At 30.6% G+C, this 20765-nt stretch overlaps 1 protein-coding gene across 1 annotated transcript; it reads left to right on the top strand.

Annotated features, from left to right (window-relative positions):
- The first annotated feature begins 33 nt into the window (after nucleotides 1-33).
- On the top strand, nucleotides 34-13141 carry LOC139502029 (uncharacterized). Its single transcript, XM_071291351.1, has 7 exons — nucleotides 34-150; nucleotides 3661-3735; nucleotides 8520-8561; nucleotides 10012-10142; nucleotides 10597-10815; nucleotides 11208-11260; nucleotides 12874-13141. Exons 1-7 carry the CDS (start codon nucleotides 102-104, stop codon nucleotides 12974-12976), a joined length of 672 nt encoding a protein of 223 aa, XP_071147452.1. The 5' UTR covers nucleotides 34-101; the 3' UTR covers nucleotides 12977-13141.
- The last annotated feature ends 7624 nt before the right edge of the window (nucleotides 13142-20765 follow it).

Genomic DNA, 20765 nt, shown 5'->3' with positions numbered 1-20765 from the left:
GAAGTCAAACACTCTTCTGATTTAGCTCGATAAAAAACTAAAAACTGAACCAAATACGGCGAAGAAAAAAGTCGGAAAACCAGTTTTATCATAACAATACAATGAGCGAACAAAACGAGCTGCTAACCTTGCTTCAAATATCTGATAGCGGTAAAAAAAAATGTTATAAATTCGATAACACAATTTGAAATTTAAATGAACAGGCTTATGGGCTACTAACAAACCTAAACCAACAAATGACAGGCAAAAAAAGGGGGTTGCATATACCCGAACCCTAAACCCATATAGACTCTTTTCAATGAACAGATGAATACCCTTTTCTATTTACCTACCTGGACTCTACTTGGATTACTTTAATTTGAAAACATTTTAGCCGTCTAGCAATTAAACTAGGAACATATGTATATATTGTTCCCAGATTAAACTTAAAAAAATAACTTATATTGGACATGTTGGATGTTGCATACAATGATATTAAACCAGAGGTAAAATTGGTGTTGATTAGATTCTTATAGGACAAATACTGCAATAAAAAAAGAACAGAGCAAACAGACTTGCTATTGACATGCATAAACTTTCAACAATAATTAACGGTCTCACTAATTAGCGACAACAAGAATTTTAGCGACAAGAAGCGTCAACAAGCGACAAGAAGCGACAACAAGAATTATTTTAGCGACAACAAGCGACAAGAAACTATTTAGCGACAAGAAAACATATTTTTTAAATTAAAATTAATTATTGCAATAAATATTAAAAGAATATGCAAAAGAAAATAATTTAGCGACAAGAAAGTTATATTTGATAGAAAAAAATGAAGCATTATTTACATAATATTTTATCATCTATTATGTATAACAGCCAGTAATAATTATGAGATTACTTTTCCTTATGTTTTAGAACATATTATTTATCTTATAATTTGTTTTTTTAAACTCTTTTCGTGCAATATATATATATTAAGCTCGCAAAATGAATTATTTGTGCATCATTGTCCTGAAAATATTGACACAAACTGAGACTACTATACTATAACACATGTGTTATAGTAGTCTCAGACACAAATTGTGAAATACAAAGAACTGATCATGAAATCAAACAAGAGGAAAAGAAAATTGAAATGTGAATGTTTTTATCTTTTTATTTGCTTATTGTCTCATTAAACCATATTTATCATGTTTATGCATATTGATTGAAGATGAAAGGAAATTAATGACAATCTTGAGTTTTCAACAAGTGTTCACTATTTCTTCCTCACAAATGTTTCCTTTCTTCGTCTATCTATATAATAAAACATTTTAATTAGACATATCTGCTCGTACATTTTTAAAAAACCATTAAATACAAATTTCTTTATATCTAATAAAAAAAAAATGTTTTCTTGTCGCTAAATAGTCTTCTTGTCGCTTGTTGTCGCTAAACTAATTCTTGTTGTCGCTTGTTGTCACTTGTTGACGCTTGTTGTCGCTTCTTGACGCTTGTTGTCGCTAATTAGTGAGACCCATAATTAATGTTTTTCGGTATAGGTTTGGATGAATTATAACATTTTGTTAAACTATCATTTTACTTAAATATGTTGAAAAAAAAGGTTAATAGTAGATTTTATCATCATTCGTTTACGTTTCCTTGTGATTTTTTTCAGTTTCACAATATTCGATCATGATAGTGCATTTTCCTGTAACCATGGTAATTAACTTTAACATGTTTAATGCTTATATTTAAAGAAATTATTTTCTTACTTCTGATCATTCAATGACTAGATCGAATGTAGGACAGAAAGTAACAGGACAAAAAGTCACGGACAAAAAGTCACAATTCATTTTTTCTGATTATTTTCTTTGAAGAAAAGCTGCTTATTTCTACAAAAATATTTTTGTATTTTTCTTGAACTATTGTAATATAGACCAACTTTGTAAACAAAATTTATCAAAAAAAATATCAAAGATGATCAAATAGTTGTTAAAAAACCAAAATGTCAAAGTGGCTTGGCACTTAAATGGCTTCATGCATGGTGCCAAGAAATATATCTTTTGCATGATTAAAATTAAATGAATCTTGAATTTTCAAGTATAATGACACATTTCCTAAACTTTAATACGAATATATATATCATGTTTATGTATTAAAAATTAAATATTTCGAGATATTTCTCTTATATATTCAACCAATCATTTCCAATTGTCAACAAATTATTTGTGACTTTTTGTCCTGTGACTTTTTGTCCTACCAAATTTGTGACTTTATGTCCTGTGACTTTTTGTCCTGTGACTTTCTGTCCGTTTACCGACTAGATCATTCATTTAAAAAGGGATATGTCGCGGGAGTATGATCGGAACACCCTAATCAATACATCCATTTTTTACCACAAGTTTGATCTCAAATGGTTTGAAGAATGTCATATTTTGAGTTAATATATAATTAACTTATACTTAAACTATAAGCTGTGCTATTAGAAAGAATAACTAATTTTCCCATTTAAGTAAACGATGGTCATTTAATGTTTCAATGACTGGTTCACTTTAAAAGTTAAAATAACCATTGATAACAGTACACTACTATTTGTTATCTCTTGTCTATTTTGGATTAAACATCTTTCCATTCCAATTTTCCTTATATTGTGATAAATGTGATGAGCAAACTTTAGTGGCATAATTCCAACGACGGACATATTATCTTGATTATTCATTTATCAAAAGTACATGTAATAAAAACATCTTTTTCCAAATAGTCAAAAGCTCTTGTGGGAGGGTTGAGCAGTTAAAAACCTCAAGTACTCACCCATTTCTTATTTCATTGGAAGTAAAAAATATCGTAAAAAATATTAAAAAATGATCAGTTATGACTTGATGTAATTGGAATTGGCATCCCTAACACTTAATTGTAACATATAGTTTGAAAGATGAAAAGCAACAGCTTGATATGACAAAGAGTATGAGTACAGGTATTTAAAGGAAGAGAATGCCAACATTGAAAGTGAAACAAAGGTAAATGATTTGATTAACTGATTCGATCCACACAAAATTAAAGGTAAAAATGACGATAGACATAATATTTTAATCTATAATACAAAATTTAATAGGACTATAAGAATACAATTGCACGAGTTGCTTAATCTATTTATATCTATGTTTACGTTTACATCGCTTATATGGTCAAAGAAGGTCAACTCGATAGTTAATTAGATTGGCATCTTGGCTAAATTTCAAATGAAACGAAGCTACATCTTATTGAGACCATACATGTCCTGTAAATTGTTTATTTTATACTTTTGATAGTTTTGAAAAATGTTTTACATTGTTATAAATAAAATATGAGAATTTGAGTCAAATCGGTGAACATGAATTTGGCAGCTAGTGCCCCTTTAATATAAGTTGCAAAACTTGTTTCCTAATCCACTATAAATAAATATGTTCAAACTAATTAAGGAACACTGTATAGGTTTACAATGTAGATGTTTTATAAAAACTATAAAAATATATATTTGGAAAGTGGAACACAGTACACCTATAAATTTTAAAGATGATGGTCTTTTGAGGTTTAGTAAAAAAGTATGTCAGAATGGCTTGAAATCACCAAATATAAGATAAACTCTAACAAAACATATTGATATAGAAGAAGGAATTATATTTTGTCTCATCAAGAAATACTTTTACATTGTAGCTTTTCCAACTGGAGGTTTCTCACACAGTGGTGGAGTGGAATCAGCATTAAAACACAACATTGTCACAAATAAAAGTAAGTAATCCTGTTAGACTGACACAACATTGTCACAAATAAAAGTATAAGTAATCATGTTAAACTGACACAACATTGTCACAAACAAAAGAAAGTAATCATGTTAGACTGACACAACATTGTCACAAATAAAAGTATAAGTAATCATGTTAAACTGACACAACATTGTCACAAATAAAAGTCAGTAACCAGGATAGACTGGCACAACATTGTCACAAATAAAAGTCAGTAACCAGGTTAGACTGACACAACATTGTCACAAATAAAAGTATAAGTAATCATGTTAGACTGACACAACATTGTCACAAATAAAAGTATAAGTAATCATGTTAAACTGACACAACATTATCACAAATAAAAGTAAGTAATCATGTTAGACTGACACAACATTGTCACAAATAAAAGTAAGTAATCATGTTAGACTGACACAGCATTGTCACAAATAAAAGTAAGTTATCATGTTAGACTGACACAACATTGTCACAAATAAAAGTATAAGTAAGCATGTTAGACTGACACAACATTGTCACAAATAAAAGTATAAGTAATCATGTTAAACTGACACAACATTGTCACAAATAAAAGTAAGTAATCATGTTAGACTGACACAACATTGTCACAAATAAAAGTATAAGTAATCATGTTAAACTGACACAACATTGTCACAAATAAAAGTAAGTAATCATGTTAGACTGACACAACATTGTCACAAATAAAAGTAAGTAATCATGTTAGACTGACACAACATTGTCATAAATAAAAGTAAGTTATCATGTTAGACTGACACAACATTGTCACAAATAAAAGTATAAGTAATCATGTTAGACTGACACAACATTGTCACAAGTAAAAGTATAAGTAATCATGTTAAACTGACACAACATTGTCACAAATAAAAGTAAGTAATCATGTTAGACTGACACAACATTGTCACAAATAAAAGTAAGTAATCATGTTAGACTGACACAACATTGTCACAAATTAAAATAAGTAATCATGTTAGACTGACACAACATTGTCACAAATAAAAGTAAGTAATCATGTTAGACTGACACAACATCATGTTAGACTGACACAACATTGTCACAAATAAAAGTATAAGTAATCATGTTAGACTGACACAACATTGTCACAAGTAAAAGTATAAGTAATCATGTTAAACTGACACAACATTGTCACAAATAAAAGTAAGTAATCATGTTAGACTGACACAACATTGTCACAAATAAAAGTAAGTAATCATGTTAGACTGACACAACATTGTCACAAATTAAAATAAGTAATCATGTTAGACTGACACAACATTGTCACAAATAAAAGTAAGTAATCATGTTAGACTGACACAACATTGTCACAAATAAAAGTAAGTAATCATGTTAGACTGACACAACATTGTCACAAATAAAAGTATAAGTAATCATGTTAAACTGACACAACATTGTCACAAATAAAAGTAAGTAATCATGTTAGACTGACACAACATTGTCACAAATAAAAGTAAGTAATCATGTTAGACTGACACAACATTGTCACAAATTAAAATAAGTAATCATGTTAGACTGACACAACATTGTCACAAATAAAAGTAAGTAATCATGTTAGACTGACACAACATTGTCACAAATAAAAGTAAGTAATCATGTTAGACTGACACAACATTGTCACAAATAAAAGTATAAGTAATCATGTTAAACTGACACAACATTGTCACAAATAAAAGTAAGTAATCATGTTAGACTGACACAACATTGTCACAAATTAAAATAAGTAATCATGTTAGACTGACACAACATTGTCACAAATAAAAGTAAGTAATCATGTTAGACTGACACAACATTGTCACAAATAAAAGTAAGTAATCATGTTAGACTGACACAACAATGTCACAAATAAAAGTAAGTAATCATGTTAGACTGACACAACATTGTCACAAATAAAAGTAAGTAATCATGTTAGACTGATACAACATTGTCACAAATAAAAGTAAGTAATCATGTTAAACTGACACAACAATGTCACAAATAACAGTAAGTAATCATGTTAGACTGACACAACGTTGTCACAAATAAAAGTATAAGTAATCATGTTAGACTGACACAACATTGTCACAAATAAAAGTAAGTAATCATGTTAGACTGACACAACGTTGTCACAAATAAAAGTTAGTGATCATGTTAGACTGACACAACATTGTCACAGATAAAAGTAAGTTATCATGTTAGACTGACACAACAATGTCACAAATAAAAATAATTAATCATGTTAGACTGACACAACATTGTCACAAATAAAAGTAAGTAATCATGTTACACTGACACAACATTGTCACAAATAAAAGTATAAGTAATCATGTTAGACTGACACAACATTGTCACAAATAAAAGTAAGTAATCATGTTAGACTGACACAACATTGTCACAAATAAAAGTAAGTAATCATGTAAGACTGACACAACAATGTCACAAATAAAAGTAAGTAATCATGTTAGACTGACACAACATTGTCACAAATAAAAGTAAGTAATCATGTTAGACTGACACAACATTGTCACAAATATAAGTAAGTTATCATGTTAAACTGACACAACATTGTCACAAATAAAAGTAAGTAATCCTGTTAGACTGACACAACATTGTCACAAATATAAGTAAGTAATCATGTTAGACTGACACAACATTGTCACAAATAAAAGTAAGTAATCATGTTAGACTGACAAAACATTGTCAAAAATAAAAGTAATTAATCATGTTAGACTGACACAACATTGTCACAAATAAAAGTAAGTTATCATGTTAGACTGACACAACATTGTTACAAATAAAAGTAATTAATCAAAAATTATCATGTTAGACTGACACAACAATGTCACAAATAAAAGTAAGTAATCATGTTAGACTGACACAACATTGTCACAAATAAAAGTAAGTAATCATGTTAGACTGACACAGCATTGTCACAAATAAAAGTAAGTTATCATGTTAGACTGACACAACATTGTCACAAATAAAAGTATAAGTAAGCATGTTAGACTGACACAACATTGTCACAAATAAAAGTATAAGTAATCATGTTAAACTGACACAACATTGTCACAAATAAAAGTAAGTAATCATGTTAGACTGACACAACATTGTCACAAATAAAAGTATAAGTAATCATGTTAAACTGACACAACATTGTCACAAATAAAAGTAAGTAATCATGTTAGACTGACACAACATTGTCACAAATGAAAGTAAGTAATCATGTTAGACTGACACAACATTGTCACAAATAAAAGTAAGTAATCATGTTAGACTGACACAACATTGTCACAAATAAAAGTAAGTTATCATGTTAGACTGACACAACATTGTCACAAATAAAAGTATAAGTAATCATGTTAGACTGACACAACATTGTCACAAGTAAAAGTATAAGTAATCATGTTAAACTGACACAACATTGTCACAAATAAAAGTAAGTAATCATGTTAGACTGACACAACATTGTCACAAATTAAAATAAGTAATCATGTTAGACTGACACAACATTGTCACAAATAAAAGTAAGTAATCATGTTAAACTGACACAACATTGTCACAAATAAAAGTAAGTAATCATGTTAGACTGACACAACATTGTCACAAATAAAAGTATAAGTAATCATGTTAAACTGACACAACATTGTCACAAATAAAAGTAAGTAATCATGTTAGACTGACACAACAATGTCACAAATAAAAGTAAGTGATCATGTTGGACTGACACAACATTGTCACAAATAAAAGTAAGTTATCATGTTAGACTGACACAACATTGTCAAAAATAAAAGTAAGTAATCATGTTAGACTGACACAACATTGTCACAAATAAAAGTAATTATTCATGTTAGACTGACACAACATTGTCACAAATAAAAGTAAGTAATCATGTTAAACACACAATCAGAAATGAAAATCACAGAATCAATATTGCAATATTTATGTTAAAATTATGAGGTGTGATAACAACTTTAATCTGAACAATATATGCAAGATTTTCACAATATTGTACATGTTATATTTTGGAGCAAAGGGTATAAGTATTAAATGTTATTTATATTATGTATGATCCAATTCATTTGTTTGTTAACTCACACTGAGTCATATTATAGAATCAATTCATTTAACTTGACTTGGGAAATTATAGCACAACACACAATTATTTGCATATATTTTGATTATTTATTAGCAGCTACTCATTATTATGCATAATAAGAAAAACAAAAACACTTCACATTTCCAGTAGGAATATCTAGCATTTGGGTTGGACTGGGGTCCTGATTCAGAAATCCCGGGCTTTAAAACATGAAACCCTGACATCCCGAATGTAAAAAAAAAAAAAATCTTGATATCCCGAAATGCAAAAAAGAAATTCTGTACCCCGAAAGTGTCAATCCCGAAATCCCGAGCTTAAAAACACTCGATCGTGATGCCAGAAAAAGGTCCTGCCCCCCTCTACTATGGTTACATGCAGTAACAATAATATTACATGTTACATCCTACAAAGTGTATCCAAATTATTTTTTCAAAAAATTTCGGTCAAGCCTGTGCTAGGGGCAATCTTAAACTTGCAGTGAGCTAAGAGTGGTTTTGCTCCATGTTAAAGGCCTGACCATGACTTTTGAGATGTAAAATTTGACAAAAGCTCTGTTCCTTTCCTTTGCTTTTTGTGTTTTGATTTTTTTGTGTATATAATGTTTTTGTGTCCTGGATGGATACCCCAATATCTTTTGTTTATTTTTTATATGACTTAATTTACAGGTGAACTCAGAGACTGTTTTGGTTACTGTGTTGAAAATGCAGGTAATAATTCCACTGTATTGTAGTTCAAACTGCTCTGGTTGAAAATATAATAATGTAAAATTTCTTTCACAAATTTATTATCTATTCATTTGATTAGCTTATTTATTAAGGTTTCAACTGTTGTTGTTAAATCCTTATAAGTCTTATAATATCACAAATTCAATACTTTGTATGTTGTGATGATATTCAAGGTATCAATTTTACTGCACCAGATGCACATTTTAACAATTGATGGTTTATGGGAAGGGAGCTTATACATAAAAAACACAAAAGCACAACTAAAAGCTGAGCAAGGTATCAAAGCTTTCCATAAGCTGTGTTTCATGAATTGGGATCACTTAGATTTAACATTAAGTTATACATGTGTTTTGTTTTATGGTACCAGTATAGAGTTCAGTCGAGTTTTTTAAGCTGATTCTGTAGTAATTTATCTGTGTACCTTGTTAGGACTTTTGCTTGATAATGTTGAGTTGTAGCATGTAAGTAAATTTAGTAGTTTTGGAAATCATCTTCCTCAGTTATGATAAAGTACACATGTTGCCTCAATCAATTGCATGCAGGGACAGAGGTCTAAACTCTGTATTGATCTTCTTTTACGTTACATATTGGCAATGATTGATACTTTCTCACGTTTTGGACTGCCAAGTGCGCTAAACAGCTTAAGGTAGATTCATGGTATACCGCCATCTTGGATTGAACAATCACAGTAAAAAATCGGTCTAGTTATTTGCCTAAATCTGCAAATTTGGAGACAGATTTGCAATTTGATGGTTAGACTGTTTAATAATATAAAGAAAACTTGGCAATTTATTGTATAATTCAAAATAATTAAACAAATATCATTTTATTTTGCTTTTTGAATCATTTTTTTCAAATGAGCCATTTAAGGGAAGATAACTCTTTTAGTAAAAATTTTATACTGGACAGATAGGGAATTTTTTTCTTTTTACTTGTAGCAAGAAAACAAGTTCGGTGACACCATTTTTTCTTTTTAATTTCTTAAAACATATTACAAAACCTATCTTTTCACAATTTATTTCAAAATTCTATCTCATAGATTATTTTTTATGCACACAATTGTGTTTTTCCATTAACAATCTAACCAAATTTAGGCAATTTTCAACGACTCATAGCTTGAAAAATAGCACGGTGACCCCTACTTTTTATTATATTTTTGAAAAGAGCATATTAAAATCTTCATTCTGGCTAAGTATAAGAAAATTCTGTCTCAAAAAAGATTTACTTATGATCTACCTTAAATATGAAAAAAAGAGATGTAGTATGAGAATGATTACCAATAAGGAAAGTATCCACCAAAGTTCAAGTGGATGTAAGCAATTGTAAGCAACTGTTTGTGAGAAAAACCTATACCATATAGTCCCCAACTTGTTCATTTGATTTAAGATGTGCTAAGTAGCCACCATATAAACTATTTAATATTTATTTGTAGGCTCATTTGGGATACCATTTGTGACAGCTTCTTACAATGCCTGCTTCGAAATAGAGAAATTAGTGGCCATTGACAATCACTGTGATGTGTGTACACCAAACCATGTAGCTAAACGTGCTAGTACTAGACAGGTTTGGTTTCCTTAGGGAGCTACCATTTGATTTTTATGGGGGGCTAGGATGAAATTTGAAAAAAATAGGCAGGACAGGAGTTTTTAGTAAAAAAAAAAGGCAGGATGAGACACTTGCAAAAAAAAGAAGTCAGGATGACAATTTATGTAAAAAAAGTCAGGACTAAACTAAAAAAAAAAAGCAGGACCGAATAGAGTGAAAAATAAAAAGGCAGGACAGAGATTACAACTAAAAAAAAAATGCAGGACAAAATTTTTCATCCTAGCCCTCCCATAAAAATCAAATGGTAGCTCCCTTATATTCTGTGTTTTATCATGATTATAGGAAGATACACTCAACATGTTAATAACCTATAGATTTTTCTTGTGTTTTAACAAGTGTTCAATGCAAACATTTTTTGGTATTTTTTTTTTAAATTTTGCATAATATTCGTTTTGTATTTTTATTTATTTAGGGAAGATCTATGCTGGAAACATGTGGTAAATCCTTTGCCAACAGTCAAATGGTTTCATTGTTAGACCAGCTGCAGTGCTGCCATCTTCCTGTGGTGTATGGTGCTTGCTGTGGAATTATGGGTATCAACATCAAATCAACCATGACAACATTTCTGTACAGTACTCTAAGATCATCTATAGCCAGTTCTATTAGACTAGATAAAGTTGGTCCTATAGAGGTAACTGATAAGTCACCGCACCCTTCTAAAAGTAGTTGGTATAATGCCGTCGCTTTATTTATAATGGTTAACATGTGAGAGTCTATCCATATAAATTTTTGTAGCATTTTTCTCAGGAACTATCAATCTAATATTTCTGAAATTTGAAAGCAGGTTTTAATTTCTGTGTTACCGTATTTGGTCTCTTGTGAAAAGTCGTCTCAATGTAAATCACTCCACATTTTTTTTTAGATTAATGTTTTTACCATCATTTCACATCCATTTGCTCTTCAAAGGTAGACAATGTCTGGTGAATTTATAAATGTCTGGAATATGTGACCGTTTTGGAAACCATGAATTATTAAAGTATTACTGCTGACATGACTACTTTGAAAGTTTCTTTCTATCTGTAGGCCCAGATCATCCAGACAAACTTACAAAAGACCATTCCTGATGTAGTTGACAGGTAAGCATTGACATTAATTTTAGGGGTTTCATTATTTGTATTTATTTCTATCAAGTTCTTTGTATATTGAACTTTAAGAAAATTATGTAAATTAGAAGGACAGTGGCCATCAAGATTTAGTCTAAATCGTCTGTATGATCTGTTTGAAAATAGTACACAAAAAAAAAAATGTTTCAAAATATGTATTTTCTAATTTTAACTTGCACACTTTTACAAAAGTAAAAATAATTGTGCACTTCAAGAAGGTAAATCAAAGTACAAAATTGTGTAAAGGCAATGCAATTTTCAATTATTGCACACTCAAGCTGTATGATTCCATGAACAACCACTTATACACATTCAATCCTTTTTATTTACAGAAGTCAGTAGATAGTTTCATATATAGAACTATAGATACATATAAAAATGAAGATGTGGTATAATTGCTGATGAGACAACTCTCCACAAGAGACCAAAATGACACAGTAATTAACAACTAAAGGTCAGTCACTGTATGGCATTCAACAATGAGCAAAGCCAATACCGCATAGTCAGGCCACGTTTTTTTAATTTGTTGGTTTACGGATTTTCCCCTTGAAAAAGTCGGGTCGGTCGGTCGGGAAAAAAAAGAAAAAAATATCTTTCAAGACAGAAAAATATGCAAAATAAATATATATTTCACCTTTCTAACAATATGTTTGTTATGCTATTTTGTCATCATTTCTTAAATTTTAGTTCAATGAAATATTATTGCTCATCTGTCATAAACATCGCATGACATTGTCTAATAATTTCCCGTAAAAAAGTGTGCACGGACAAAGACGAAATTAAATTGTCATTTCACAAACAAGAAAAACAGATTTGCGTAGCTCTTAATCAATTCCAGAAAACTTGGTGAATAATGATCTTCAAGAACGAAAACTGAAAAAAAATGTAAAAACGTCGTACGAAAATAAGTTTTAACACACGTGTCAAAAACGTAATATTAATAGACTCGTCCACCGGAAAAACGAAAATATCGGGATAATCTGTTGTCATGCATTCCTGTTTTTTTTTATCCAAATGGACGATATTTTTTATTATCTATGAAACAATAAAATTCCAAATGATTAGTTAATATTCAGTACTTTAACTTGATGTCTTCCACATTTAGACAAGTCTATTTCTATGAAATGATGCATCTTACGGACTGATGATAAATTAGGGAAACGAACTTATTGTTTAATTGGTTTTAAACACAGGTTTCGTTTCGCAAAATTATTTGCACAAACGACATTTCAAGGTCAGTTATAATTGATTTGTCTATTTTTAGAAACGTAAACTGGAAGTTTTATTTTTTCACAACAGAAAGTGTTATTAATTTTGTTAGTGATTAAAGCATTTCATTTCATAAAAAAGGGATATTTTAATTATTTTTCAGGGATAATGCATTTGTTAGCGTCGGCGGGAATAAAAAAGCATGAAAAGTCAATTTTATTTTTATTCTGGAAATCGGCAAAATCGGGTCGGCGGATCCGTAAACCAACAAATTAAAAAATCCTGGCCTCAGCTATAAAAGGCCCCAAAATGAAGCCTACATTGGATTCCCCTTTATAAAGATCATTTATATACTATTTATTTTGTTTATATTACAGATATCGGTACAGGACTGTAGAAGAAGCTTGTATTGTATTCCCTGTTATAGACATGATACAGAATGCTCATGATAACATGTTCTCTAAGTTGTTTTATTCCTGATTCTAATGACTTTACAAAGGATTGTGAACTTGAATTATTATATTGTATCATTAATTAGCATATATATGGGATATTTATACTAATGTATATTTTACTTTTCTTCATGTTATATTTTATATTAGAAATATATTTTATGTTAAAAAATAAATATAAAACCATGAAAACGATCAACTATGATTGTTTTGGACACTGCATCGATTTTGTCTGTCTTCTGATTCTTTTGTTTGTTCAACTCTCTGTCTGTAATTTTTGGGTATATTTTACTCTTGATTCCATAATAAGGAATGATAAAATATTTGGTCTGGGACTTTGTAATTGTGATTTGGGAACTGTTCTCAACCCAGCTAGACAATGTATTACAAATTTTTAAAGCATTTGCTCTCATGCAATGGCTTATATCCATCTTTGTGACCCAGATCATCAAGCAAAAGTTTTTAGCAGATAAAACTGATTCCTCGTCCGTCATAAAAAAAAAACTCAAATGGAATGCATTAATTGAAATAGTTGACACATAAGCAGGGTTGGCAAAGTATTACCCGCCCAGGTTTTACTGGGAGGGAAAACCCGGGTTTTCCCGGGCTGGGCAATACTCCCAGAAATGGGTAATACTGGGCAATACTGGGCAATATGATTTTTTAAGCTTATTTCAACAATAAATAGTAAAGACTTGTTGTAGTTTTATAGTATTATAGCTAAATATATACATTTTATACAGATAACCATTGAGAGTCATTTCTATAAGATAAAAAATTCAATTTCATTCTCTTCTCTACTTAAATTGCATGTAGGCAAAATACAAGATTTACACATTTTAGGATTCCTTGTTAATTTCCAAGCATTGTTTCAATAATCTAAACATTTTATTGCAGTGTTTATGTGGATTGTAAATTAAATTGCTATATATGCAACCATGATTGCTTAATAAACACCCTACAGGGTCTTGTAATTAACTCTTATAGAAATGAAAAGGCTGATTATTGTTATATAAACATATCTATGTTCTAATCTGAATAATTACTTATTAATTAGTTATGTACATTTGTACATATTGTCATATAAATTATTTCAAAGTAATTTTTATTACATGTAATTGGTCAATTCTTTATATTAGCTATATATAGTTGAAAAAAAATTCTTAGAGTTGTTAGAATAATTCTTTCTCAAATTTATAGTATAGACTTGTACATTTGTACATGTATGTCTTATAGGACTCTCAAACAAGTAAACATACATGTAGTTATAAATAAAAATAGGTTTATATTATATATCTTAAATGTATTGCAGTTGTGTTTGATAAATGAATTCTATTTGAAATTCAGGCCAGTATTCTATATTACCCAGTATTGCCCAGTAAAACTCAGTAAAACCCAATAAAACCCGGGTTTTCCCAGTATTTCCCACTGGGCTGGGCAATACTCATAAAACCCGGGTTTTTGCCAACCCTGCACATAAGAGTGGGTTTGTGAAGTTCCAACATATGTTCCTGTAGATGAATTTTTATGCCCCATTTATGGGTTCTATGTTTTCCGGTCTGTGCGTCTGTCTGTTCGTTTGTCTGTTTGTTCGTTTGTCTTCGTCTGTCTGTCTGTCCCACTTCAGGTCAAAGTTTTTGGTCGAGGTAGTTTTTGATGAAGTTGAATCCCAACCAACTTGAAACTTAATATACATGTTCCCTATGATGTGATCTTTCTAATTTTAATGCCAAATTAGAGATTTTCTCCCATTTTCACGGTCCACTGAACATATAAAACGATAGTGCAGATGGGGCATCTGTGTACTTGGGACACATTCTTGTTGTATTTAAGTGGACACCTGTTACATTTATCAAAGAATGAAGAGGGCTGAGTGAGAGAGTACCTTTTTCTCATCACTTGATGTCTGTTGTCGTCCATAGTTATCAGTTGTTGTTGTCGTTGTTAACTTAAAAAAAAAATTGAAATTCTGAAGAACTACTGAAAGGTATAAAACTAAACATGCAATGAATGTTCCTTATGAGGTGTTGACCAAGTGTTGTTACTTTGAAGCCAATTCATTATCCAAAATGATCTCCAGAGAGTTCAACATAGGACCCTATGGGAAATACATAACAATGTCTTCTTTTAAGGAACCACTAAAAGGAATGAAATAAGCATGGCAGGAATGGCATGCATGTTCCTTTTGAGGTGCTGACCAAGTGGTGTTACTTTATAGGCAACCATTTATCCTAGATGACCACCATTTGGGGGACTACTTTCAACACAGTATCTTATTGACAATGCATACAAATGTCTTCATTTAGAAAAACACTGAATGGACTGAAACAAAACAGGCCATGATCAAGTGTTGTTTCATTGAAGCCATTTCATTCAACTCCATTCTAAATCTAACTTGGCACATATCCCATTGAATATACAGATGCATCTGTGGATAATATGAATGGTTTGTCAAATTCTTGAAACACAAAAATGGGAGCCAATATCAATGCATTTTTCAAAGTATCAATGTCCAATGTCCAGTTGCAATTTCATACTTTCTTCATTAATAATGTTAACGGTGAAGCAATACACACAGTCCTGTACATTTTTTTTTTTATAAAAGATCACCATCCCTAGGAAACTTTTCACTTGTTTTGCATTCTTAGAAGTGCGAAAATTGTTCACTCTTTCTGTATTTTCCTGGTTCATTTTAATTCCATTTTTAGCTCACCTGGCCCAAAGGGCCAATTGAGCTTTTCTCATCACTTAGTGTCCGTCGTCTATCGTCGTCCTCCCTCGTCCGTCGTCGTTAACTTTTACAAAAATCGTCCCCCTGAAACTACTTGCCAACTTTAACCAAACTTGGCCACAATCATCATTGGGGTATCTAGTTTAAAAAATGTATCCGGTGACCCGACCAACCAACCAAGATGGCCGCCATGGCTAAAAATAGAACATAGGGATAAAATGTAGATTTTGGCTTAGAACTCTAAAACCTTAGCATTGAGACCAAATATAACAAGGGGTCACATTAAGATCTATCTGTCCTGAAATTTTCAGATGAATCGGACAACCGGGTGTTGGGTTGCTGCCCCTGAAGTGGTAGTTTTAAAGAAATTTTGCCGTTTTTGGTTATTATCTTGAATATTATTATAGGTATAGATAATCTGTAACAAGCAATTATTTTCAGCAAAGTAAGATCTACAAATAAGTCAACATGACCAAAATGGTCAGTTGACCCCTTAAGGAGTTATTGCCCTTTATAATCATTTTAATATTTTACCAATTTTTCGTAAATTTTTGTTATCTTTTACAAAAATCTCGTCTGAAACTAAAGGGCCAAATTTAACCAAACTTAGCCACAATCATAATTAGGGTATCTAGTAAAAAAATTGTGTGCAGTGACCCAGCCAACCAACCAAGATGGCAGCCATGGCTAAAAATAGAACATAGGAGTAAAAAGTAGATTTTGGCTTATAATTCTGAAACGAAAGCATTTAGAGCAAATCTGACAGGTTTTTTTTTTTTATTGATAATCAAGTCAATATCTATCTGCCCTGAAACTTTCAGATGAATGGACAACTGGTTGTTGGGTTGCTGCCCCTCAGTTGGTAATTTTTAAAGAAATTTTGCCGTTATTGGTTATTATCTTGCAAACTATTATAGATAGAGATAAAGTGTTAACAGCAATACTGTTCAGCAAAGTAAGATCTACAAATAAGTTTACATGACCAAAATGGTCAGCTGACCCATTAAGGAGTTATTGCCCTTTATAATCATATTTTACCAATTTTTCGTAAATTTTTGTAATCCTTTACACAAATCTCGTCTGATACTACTGGGCCAAATTTAACCAAACTTAGCCAGAATCATAATTAGTGTATCTAGTTAAAAAATTGTGTGTAGTGACCCAGCCAACCAACCAAGATGGCAGCCATGGCTAAAAATAGAAAATAAGAGTAAAAAGTAGATATAACTCTGAAACCAAAGCATTAAGAGCAAATCTGACAGGGTTTATATTGTTTATCACGTCAATATTTATCTGCCCTGAAATTTTCAGATGAATTGGATAACTGGTTGTTGGGTTGCTGCCCCTCAGTTGGTAATTTTTAAAGAAATTTTGCCGTTATTGGTTATTATCTTGAAAACTATTATAGATAGAGATAAACTGTAAACAGCAATAATGTTCAGCAAAGTAAGATCTACAAATAAGTTAACTTGACCAAAATGGTCAGCTAACCCATTAAGGAGTTATTGCCCTTTATAGTAAATTTTTAACAATTTTTTTATTTGGTAAATTTTTACAAAATATTTTCCTCTGTAACTAAAGGGCCAAGTTTACTATAGGTTATATATGTTAGCAGCAAGAATATTCAGTAATGTAAGATCTACAAACGCATCATCATCACCAAAACACAATTTTGTCATGAATCCATCTGTGTCCTTTGTTTAATATGCACACAGACCAAGGTGAGCGACACAGGCTCTTAAGAGCCTCTAGTTAGAAATAACATGTCCTAAATACTGAACATCCTTCTTCGCATATTTACATTTTGACTTATGTAATTTATGATTAGCACTGCGTAAATGGGTAAAAACTAAATTTAAGTGTTGCAAATTTTCCTCAAAATTCTTGGAAAAAATGAAAACATCTTTGTAGCCTAACACAATTTTGAAATTTAGATTTTTTCAGCACATGTCATTAAACACTGGAATGCCATTGGTGAATTCAACATTCAAAATGCTAGTCTGTTGAATTCGCATACTCCCTTGTTTGTGATGACTTCAGTTTTGTATTTTGTGGCAGGGTTTAACGGTGCCTGCTAGAATCCTGAACGAAGGTCGATGGTTGACAATAGGTCAGGTTTAGCATCATCTGAAGTAGACAAAATGTCAGGCATGTATGGAATCCCAAATATGAAAGTGTCTTGTTAAGCATGCGAAAGTCCACACAAACAAGAAATTCATCATTTTGCTTCTTCACTAACACAACCGGGCTGTGGAAAGGTGATGTAGACTCTTCGACGAAACCTTGTCGCTGCATCTCATCTAGTTGTCGCTCGATTTCTTTACGCAACGATGATGATTGACAATAAGGTGCCAAGCTAACAACCTTATAACCCTTATATGAAAAGTATAGTAGCGTATTGCAGTTTTACAGTTCAGATAAGACCTTGTCAAAAATGTTTCCGTTCTGGCTTAGAAATTTACTAAGTTTTAGTGCTGTGTCCCACTTTTAATAGGTCTGTAGCATTTAAATTAATTTTTAATAAAATTGAGAATGGAAATGGGGAATGTGCCAAAGAGACAACAACCCGACCATAGAAAAAAACAACAGCAGAAGGTCACCAACAGGTCTTCAATGTAGCGAGAAATTCCCGCACCCGGAGTCCAGCTAACACATAATATTTTCATGATTATATATGTATGTTTGTCAAAAATATTTACCAAAAAAAATTTTATAGACATTTTTTTTTACATCAGAAATTATACATGAAAGATATTTTAACAATAATATTTCATCCCAATGTTTGATTGCTAATGTAAAAACATTTTTTGTAAATATTTTTTTATAATAAATAAATAAATATTCTTTGTTGATGTTTTTAAAACGTCAAATAGACAGTTTTATTATTGAGAACAATTGTATGTCGAGGAGATATTTCTTTGCAATATTCAATCAATATCTGATGGACATTTTTATATTACATTTAATATATGTATTTTTAGATGTGTAAAAGAAATATTTATAAAACATTTTTGATTAATATCTATGTAAAGCATAGGTTTGATGTATAATAAAATGTCTTTTTGATGTATAATAAAATATCTTTTTGATGTAACATCAATATAATATAATTTTCTTTTCCTAATTAAAAAGATAAAAATGGTAATATCTAATGAATATTTCAATAACATCATAACAATATATTTGCTCGATTTTATTTAGAAAACATTAGTTAAAGACTGTTTCATAAACATTTTAAGATAATATGATTCATAGCTATTTGCAAGATGTTTGATAGAAATGTTTTCCAAATGTTTGTTAGTGATATTTGTGTGAAGCACATGTTTGATATGAAAAAAGAAATATTTTATAAACATTTTTACATAATATTTCTAATTGATATTTTTAAGATGTACGACAAATGTTTTTCTAATGTTTGTAAGTGATATTTGTGTGAAGCCCATGTTTGATATGAACAAGAAAAATACTTTTTTATTTAATTTTTTAATCAGATTAACATGAATGTCTCCTCATTTTTGGTAGAAGAGTTTTAACAATTCCAATCTAACTTAGATGAAAATTCCAATTAAGTCAAAAGAAAAATTATCTAGCGAATAGCGATTGTATTTGAAGAGCATTGAGGACTCAGTAAAAAAGTCAAATGATAAAGTCATACCAAATAGGACTACGATAATCTTTACCTAGAACTAGAAAATTCTTTTATTTTGCCTAATTCAAAGTTTTTAAAACAGTGTTTACAAAAAAAATATCATTGATAGTTCATGCCAATAAAGAAATATAAGCCAACATTGTGCCAACAATATGCCAACGTATTAGGTACTTATCCCCCCCTTTATACCACATTATTGATATTTTTTTTTATTATTCCAACGTTCTAACAAAAAATGTGCTCTTCATTCTCTTTATCTAACATTTTCAAATCTGTGTAATCATTTAAATGTATTTACCTAAATGATTGAATAATTTTATGCACAAACATAAAATATTTAAAACCAGCTCAAAACAACAAATACAATTTGAATATAGTTTCATTTTTTTTTCATCTTATTTCAAATCAACAGATTAGTGACAGGAGTGCATTTTCTTGACAGTTGTGAAATTACTGAATATATATAATATAATATCTAACCAGTAGATTTCATGAGTTGTCTTATAATCATTCTATACAATGCATCAACATTTCATTAAAATGGGTATATGGTTGACAGACTGTATTTAAAAACATTTGGTAGACATCCATAAAACATATCCTAGACACGAGAAGAATATATTGTCCAGATGTTTGAAAGATGTTGTCTGGATATTTTCAATTGACACTGAATAATATCAAAATTATGTCATTTCAATATAAAATCAAGATATTTAGAAATAATGCTCTTTAAACATTCAGAACAAATATTTCCAGAAAATATGCTATTCACATGAGTAAAGCCAGACATATCACGTCAAAAACGTGTTTTTGAATGATATGTTGGTGACATTTTGCAATATATTTTAAAAGTATCAATAAAATGTTTTTGTGCTACCTGGGAGGCGTCCTTCAGCTGACCCCTAAACAAATATGTACTAGTTCAGTAAAAATGAACGCCATACTAATTTCAAAATTATACACAAGAAACTAAAATTAAAATAATACAAGACTAACAAAGGTAGAGGCTCCTGACTTGGGACAGGTGCAAAAATGCGGCGGGGTTAAACATGTTTGTGAGATCTCAACCCCCCCTATACCTCTAGCCAATGTAGAAAAGTAAACGCATAACAATACGCACATTAAAATTCAGTTCAAGAGAACTCCTAGTCTGATGTCAGAAGATGTAACCAAGGAAAATACACAAAATGCCAATAATACATAAATAACAACAGACTACTAGCAGTTAACTGACATGTCAGCTCCAGACTTCAATTAAACTGACTGAAAGATTATGATTTCATCATATGAACATCAGGCACAATCCTTCCCGTTAGGGGTTTAGTATCATACCATCATTACATATATGAGAAGAACATAACCCGTGTCATGCCAACAACTGTTTCTTTAATAAATGTGTTTAGTTCCGATGCAAAGACCCTATTAGTGAATCAATAC

This window comes from Mytilus edulis, chromosome 13 (assembly GCF_963676685.1).
Source record: "Mytilus edulis chromosome 13, xbMytEdul2.2, whole genome shotgun sequence".
NCBI classification, from domain to species: domain Eukaryota; kingdom Metazoa; phylum Mollusca; class Bivalvia; order Mytilida; family Mytilidae; genus Mytilus; species Mytilus edulis.
This window is presented reverse-complemented; position numbering and strand designations above follow the sequence as displayed.